Below are 7,084 nucleotides of genomic sequence, written 5' to 3' on the forward strand. Positions count from 1 at the left end.
CACAGAAAGCAGCGGTGCACCTGAAAAGAAAAAAGCAGCTTTGGATGAAACGGCAAAAGGTGGTGATGAGAGTAAAACATCCGCAGATGATCCTTACTTGAAGGGCTTGTGTGAGGATGGAGTGCGATGGTACCTGCGCTTCTTGAAGGAGGGTCTTGATCCTAAAGCCGCTTGCAAAAAAGCTTGGGAACAGAGAACCGAACCCGTTGAGTTTGAGCCGCAGTGGGGCAAAGAGTTTTTGGTGAGGGAAGTTGAAGAAGAACCTAAAAACCACAAGCAACGACAAAGACGGCGGGGATTAAAAAAGCCTGAAATCAATGAAGATTATCGAATTGCTGTACATCCAAAAGACTTCCCAGATCAAATGCTTGATTTGCCATCGCTAGCACGGCTGGAAGAGGCTATCTCAGCGGAAATCGCAAAAGGTGCAGATGCAAAGATCCAATTCGGATATTCTTATCTGCGGCCAGGTGCATTAATTCTCGACTGTGTAAATGAAGAAACGGTCAATTGGCTGAAAGATATTGTTAACAAGCTGCCAGAGTGGGCAGGGCCTGATTTGATCGCAAGTCAAGAACGTGTAATTCCAGACGCTTACGTCTTGACGGTTGCATTACCGAAGAGCCTTGGCCAAGAATTCGAGCGCACATTGGCCTTGATTGCGGCACAAAATGAAGATTTAAATACTGAAGTGTGGAAATTTGTGAATGAACGCGAAGAGAATGAAAAACAAGTGGTAACGATACGTGTAGATAAGGATTCATTCAATACGATGAAGAGAAACGAATGGAAGTTATACTACAGATTCGACAAGGTCAGCGTACATTTCCACCGCTACTTAAGATATGGCAAACAACCTACATTATGGATAACTAATCCCAGCTGTCACAAACAAAATCAGGTGAAACCACCTGGTCCAGCTAATGCAAAATAAATAAAAAAAAGGTGAGTTTCTAAAAACTACATAAATTTACGACATATATAGATGTAATTATTTTTGAGGAACGCCCAATGTTAAACAAACTTATTACACGCTTATTATTATTTTTTTTTCAGTTCAACGCTTTCCTAGTGTCATTCGGTTAATTGGTTGATGTCTGTATTCAGAAAGATGCTACACATTTAAAACTTATACAACAACAGCTCCGATGGATATATATGAGAGTTGCGGGAGATTGCAAACAAGACCTTTAAGATGTGGTGAGTAGTATGCAGTAACTACATTTTTTTTTTAAGTATATTATGTGTATATTGTGATCACATTGCAAAAAAAAAAAAATAGGTGAAGTGAATGAGTGGCACAGAAGCACTTCAGTTCTTAAAATTTTCTAACTTCTTTATGACATTAGCAAAGCTAAAAGCTGCTCATTTATATGCATTTCACAATTTTTTGTACAAAAAAAAAATCTATTTTCTAATTACATAATTGTATATCCGGTACACATACACACACAACAATACAAACTAAAATATTACTCCATCGAATTTTTTTTTATTATGCATTTGTCTTTAAGATTTAGTGAGTTAATTGCTTTGCTATATTCCTTGGTTTTCTACTGCTAATTTCTTCAGCAAAAGTTAGTTAAGTGTTGAAGTGGCGATTGTTGGTCCGGTTATTCAGCAGCACATACGGTGACATGGCAAATAGATATGTATGTTGCCATAAACCCCTTAACTATAACCAGATTTTCGAAAATAAATCACATGCTCGATTGTAGCTTTCTCATAGCAGTAAACTTTAAAGTTGACTGTTGAATGTACATATGTATGTATGTATGAGAGAAAATATATTTTATTTTTAATCATTATGTAATGTAATATTACTGTAAGGTAGATATGAAATCTGTGCATACATATATAGCTATATTTATAATTGTGTTGCATAGAAACATAGACACAATGGAGCCGAGCTTCTTACAATTTCGTCCTTTTTTGTTAAGAATCATTTTATGAGGTTATAGTCAGAATTAAAATTTTTTACAACTAAATACATACATACCTATGTACTAAATGTTATTATTGAGTGAGTACCTTTAGGAGATAAATTAACACAATTTATTTCTATAACAAACTACGAACTTCGTTTCTTAATTCCTTTAGCATGCTCATATGAAACATCCGCGATTCTTGAAATCTGCTTCTGAGTTTCTGCAAAATTCATAGTTACTTAAAAATATAGTTTTCTTTCTAATTGGCGCTCTTAGTACTCCTTGGTGATATACATATCGCACGTTTAATAATATAGAGATGCAATTCAAAATTTACATTTTTTGGCGATTTCATCATACAATTATTAAGTTTGATAAAGGAGAATGTGTTTAGCCTAACAGATGACAAAAGTCCCAAAAAATAGTGAAGATATGCGTCCTTCCATTTGTCTTTTGATATACCAACTGAATGAATTGATAAAAGTTTGATTGCGTTTTCCCACGAATTTGAAATTTTGAAATACTTCCTTCTTATTATTAAATGTGCGATATTTCTCCTATCATTACATAACTATTTACTTCATTTAAATTTCGTAATAAATAGGCCAATCATTTTGGTTTTTCTGATTTTCCACAGTTCGTTGTTGGCGTTTATAGTTCAACAAAGACGACGACGACGACGACAGCACCTGTTCCGGCAACTTGGGTATATGATCACCACTCGGATGATAGCCATTGGCATCAGCCACGTATGTCAACGTGATGGGAATACCTTCAAGTGAAATATATTGCACCACGCCGCTGTGACCGTGCTCATTTCCCGCTGCTTTTGTTGTTATGCCGTTGGATGTTTGAAACTCGTAATGAAAGTCGCCACGTGTATTTGGCGCCCGATTTGTGTAGTAAATAGTGTGCGCATCACGATCAATTGATCTAATGGCCGCTTTTGCAGGCTGGAATTGTGTAAAAATACCACAACAGAACACACAGCACACCAGGAAATGCAGTAGCTGTTAGTTTGAGACAATAGGGAGGGGAAACAACAACATATTAATTAATATCCACATATACTGTTAGAGAATAAAATTATAACAAACCATCGATTGGAATTGCAATCCAACGCCGTATCGAATTTTACGTGTCACCCGCATTGTAAACCACATTCCCATTTGATTAAATGTAGCGTCGAATGACAGTAGGAATGAAGCCGCCGTTTTTTTATTTGAGCACCACCGAAAGTCAATTCGCAGAAACCTTTATTTATTCCAGTACGCACATGCACACACACGCGAAGTCGATAGCACAGCTAATCTACATCAACCGCACCCGTAACGAAATGAAAAGCGATTTTGGCGCTGGGAAGCTTTTATAGATGTATGTGCAGGCATGCAAATTAATTTGACAAACAATTTTTTTGGACGTTAATTAGTTTATGGCGAGAATTGGCGTATTCCACGGCAAGTTGTTTATGTCAATTCAAGCATTTGATGTGACGTGTGACGCCTGCGCTTGGGAAGCATCTGAAACAAGTGAGAGAGAGTGAGTGAACCACCTAGAAGAGTAGCACACACTGCAACGAGATCGCTGTTATAAATCTTGCTCCGTACGTGTGCGGAATGTGTGTCATAGCTCGGAATGATGAGTGTGTGACACTTCTCGAGTGCAATACTTAATTAATTAAAACTGAACCGGATGGTGTGATATGGTGTTGTCAATTGGCTGCTACATGAAATCATAAAATTTCATACACTGAAACTCATAAATTTCCAACATTTTTAAGTTTGTAATGCGATTGTACTGTAGCGAAACTATTTACATATATCAGTATCAAGTAAATAAAATCTTCATTTGTGTAACGATATGGTAGCCTCTTAAATACTTTTTATTTTTATTTTGGATTGAAAGAGGGGTTGGGGAAACATGCCTCTTGCCGATTAGAGAATGATTATCTACGTTCTTTTTATTTATTTATTTATTTATTTATTTTTTACAGTCTGTTAGACTTATATTGCAACAAAGATTTAACATTCTTATAATTAGATTTTAGATTTAAAATATAATATAAATATTAAATATTAAATACAAAATACAAAATGCTCTACAGAAATCATGTTTATGAAAAAAACTAACTATAAAATCCTTGCAAATATTTAACAAAAACCACCATGTACTCAGTTTTAGAGTATACATATGTATGCCTATATCTATCTCGATTCCTTTAGGCTCACACGAACAACCGTTAGGCGAACAAAGTAAGTTGTTGTTGTTGTAGCGGCTACAACAACCCCGCCCAGATCGGTTGGTATCTCAGTCGTTGTCGTCAAGTTCCACTAACGGCAACCCTAGGAAGCGTGCAGCTTCTGTGGGATCTGTCCACAGGGACAGGGCCGTTAGGGTAGGGGGTTCCTCAGGGTGGTGTCCTTTCCCCGCTACTGTTTAACTTTTATATTTCAAAGCTCCCTCAACCACCAGAGGGAGTCTCGATTGTCTCCTATGCCGACGATTGCTCGATTATGGCGACTGGGAATGGAATTGATGACCTGTGTTCGAAAGTAAACGGTTATCTCTCCGAACTTTCTCGCTTCTTCACTGCAAAGTGTCTAGCCCTCTCCCCTACGAAATCCTCCGCGACCCTGTTCACAACCTGGACGAAGGAGGTCAGGCTACCGCTGGGGATTCATGTCGATGACACACCAATTCCGACGGTGAATAACCCCAAAATACTCGGAGTCACATTCGACAGCCTGCTCTCCTTCTCTACGCACTCAACCGCTATTGTCAATAAAGTACAGAGCCGCAACAAGGTCCTCAAGTCGCTAGCCGGCAGTACTTGGGGCAAAGACAAAGAAACGTTGCTGGCAACATACAAGGCAATAGGCCGGCCGGTCTTGAACTACGCAGCGCCAGTGTGGTCGCCAGGGACCAGTAGGACGCAGTGGACGAAGCTACAGACGGGACAAAATACGGCACTTAGGACAGCGACGGGATGCCTCCTGATGACGCCAGAACATCACTTGCACGGCGAGGCGCAAATGCTCCCAGTTAGGGAGCACAACATAATGCTCTGCAAGCAGTTCCTGATCGGGAGCCACAGAAGTGGCCACCCAAACAGACAGCTGCTTGCAGAGGAGCCCTCGCCTAGGCACGTCAGGAGGCATCTATATGAACTGACGGGCGAAGTCCAGAGGTTCATTAAGCAACCTCTGGACCCGACAGCGTACAGACAGGCCCTGAACGGCATTCACAGGGACTCAGTCTCGAGTTATGTAGACTCTCGACCTGTGAATGCCGTTCTAGGCATACCACCCCCGGACACTGACGAGACAGAGCTTCATCTGCCTCGGGAGACACGCACTACACTTGCTCAACTTCGCTCCGGCTACTGCAGCAGGTTAAACTCCTACTTGAGTAGGCTGAATGAGGATGTGCCTAATGAACAAAGTAAGTCGTAAATAGCGCTTCTGTCATGCAGAAATTGCGAGTGTCGTGTCGAGTACCAGTTGTTTTTCGAGAGTCGAGTCGTATCGAAAATTACATGGCATTGCCAAAGGCGATGTCAAAATTATGTGTTTGTTGTACGTTTGTTTTGTACTGATTGTGAGTATAATTTGTTATTGTAATTTTTGTTTTTGTTCTGCCAACACCACCTTGTATAAATTCGCCTGGCATTGCCTAAACTTTCCGACTTAACTGTCGTGCTGAAATAAGTAAACGACGAAAATCGTCGAAAACTATGCAGTGCTGCCAAGTTCTTCCGTTTAAATACACTAGTCGAGTCGAAATTTTAGGCAATGACATGAAATTTTCGATACGATTCGACTCTGGAAAAACGACTTGCATTCGACACGACTCTCGCAATGAGGCTGTAAATTGCGCCGTTCCCACGACTGTCGAGTCTACGTAACTCGCAATGGCCGAGTAAGCAAAGCACTAGACTGCCAATTGGGGGATCCGAGTTCAAGTCCGAGTCGTCGGCCAGGAGCTTTTGTTTTTGTAATTTTTTTTTTTTTAGTTTATATTTTGATGTTTTAAAGAGAAAAATATATATTTTTTTTAAATTAATTTTTATGATATTAAGGTAATTATTCTTCTTAATACCGATTTATTAAACTATTATTTCCTCGCTTCATAAAAAATATTCATTCATTAAATAGCGTCTAGCAGATGAATGTGTGTATGTACATTAGGGTGCTAAAAAAAATAAATAAATTCATGTAAAGAAGTAAAGTCGGAATTTGTATGCTCTAACCCCCTAGGATTGTTCTATACCGAAAAGATATACCCCTACTTTTTATTTTGAAATCAAAATCTATTAGAGATCGCTCAAAGCGCTCAAAGTTTTCCATTTATTTTATATAGGGAAAATAAACAACTTTCGACCGGAAAACTCGTGTTTCTCTTCAGGAGATTCCCAATAATAATACCCAATTATTTTTTTAACCAACGTATAATTTGAGAGATTTTTCGAAAATTTAAGGCACTTGAGGCAACCGAAAATATTATCCGATCCGAAAACGGTTTAACACGGTTAAATGTGATCATGTAACACAATTTCTCCGCGCTATTAGAATTTCGAAATCGAAAAATTAATTTTTTTTCGCTCCACCTTATTGCTTAATATTATTTCAAAGCTGGAGAGCAAATCAAAGCGGTCTTATTTTTTAGTATGAAGTAAAATAAAAATTCAATAAGTGCCATGGATGGTGGACAAAAAGTATTCGAAGGAATAGAAAAATGTGATATTCTTATCTCTATCGATAATTTTCATAAACACATAGTAGCTATATAATTTACTGTTTGATTTTAAAGTTAAAAATTAGAGTTGACAGTTAGTTTAGTTGAAGTTAAATAGGTTCAAATATCAGAAACAATTTGTTAAAAGAACTCCAGACAAAGGAGGGTATCAATATTAAAATTTGGTAGTTTTTCAAAGCTTATCGCAAATCACGACACTGGCGTTTTAAGACGCACGATAACACTTCACTGCACTAAATGTCTTAATTAAAAAAAAAAAAAATCATAATCCACTTAACAACTGATGAGTCTTTTATTGTTATTGTGCTTTCGCTCTTTATTTTATTTTTTATTTTTTATTTGCTTTATTAATATTTTTAATTAATCATGTTAAATTATTTTTAAATTTTAATGACTGCAAT

At 37.9% G+C, this 7,084-nt stretch overlaps 2 protein-coding genes across 2 annotated transcripts in view; one reads left to right on the forward strand and one right to left on the reverse strand.

Annotated features, from left to right (window-relative positions):
- The window catches only part of LOC118747598, a 4,276-nt gene extending 472 nt beyond the window's left edge, over positions 1-3,804 (forward strand). Inside the window, exons 2-4 of the mRNA XM_036481650.1 lie at positions 6-945; positions 1,057-1,200; positions 2,566-3,804. Coding sequence (XP_036337543.1) covers positions 6-934 — 929 coding nt within the window. The 3' untranslated portion in view covers positions 935-945; positions 1,057-1,200; positions 2,566-3,804. The remainder of the gene's footprint in view (positions 1-5; positions 946-1,056; positions 1,201-2,565) is intronic.
- On the reverse strand, positions 1,083-2,941 carry LOC118747923 (pupal cuticle protein Edg-78E-like; the record flags this gene model as incomplete). The annotated part of the gene is made up of 2 exons (XM_036482155.1): positions 1,083-1,200; positions 2,566-2,941. Coding segments are annotated over 2 exons (447 nt in total), but the record flags the coding sequence as incomplete, so codon positions are not given.
- Positions 3,805-7,084: the final 3,280 nt, after the last annotated feature.

The sequence above is a fragment of the Rhagoletis pomonella genome, unplaced genomic scaffold, assembly GCF_013731165.1.
Source record: "Rhagoletis pomonella isolate Grant_MI unplaced genomic scaffold, Rhpom_1.0 Rhpom_scaffold_00012, whole genome shotgun sequence".
NCBI classification, from domain to species: Eukaryota; Metazoa; Arthropoda; class Insecta; order Diptera; family Tephritidae; genus Rhagoletis; species Rhagoletis pomonella.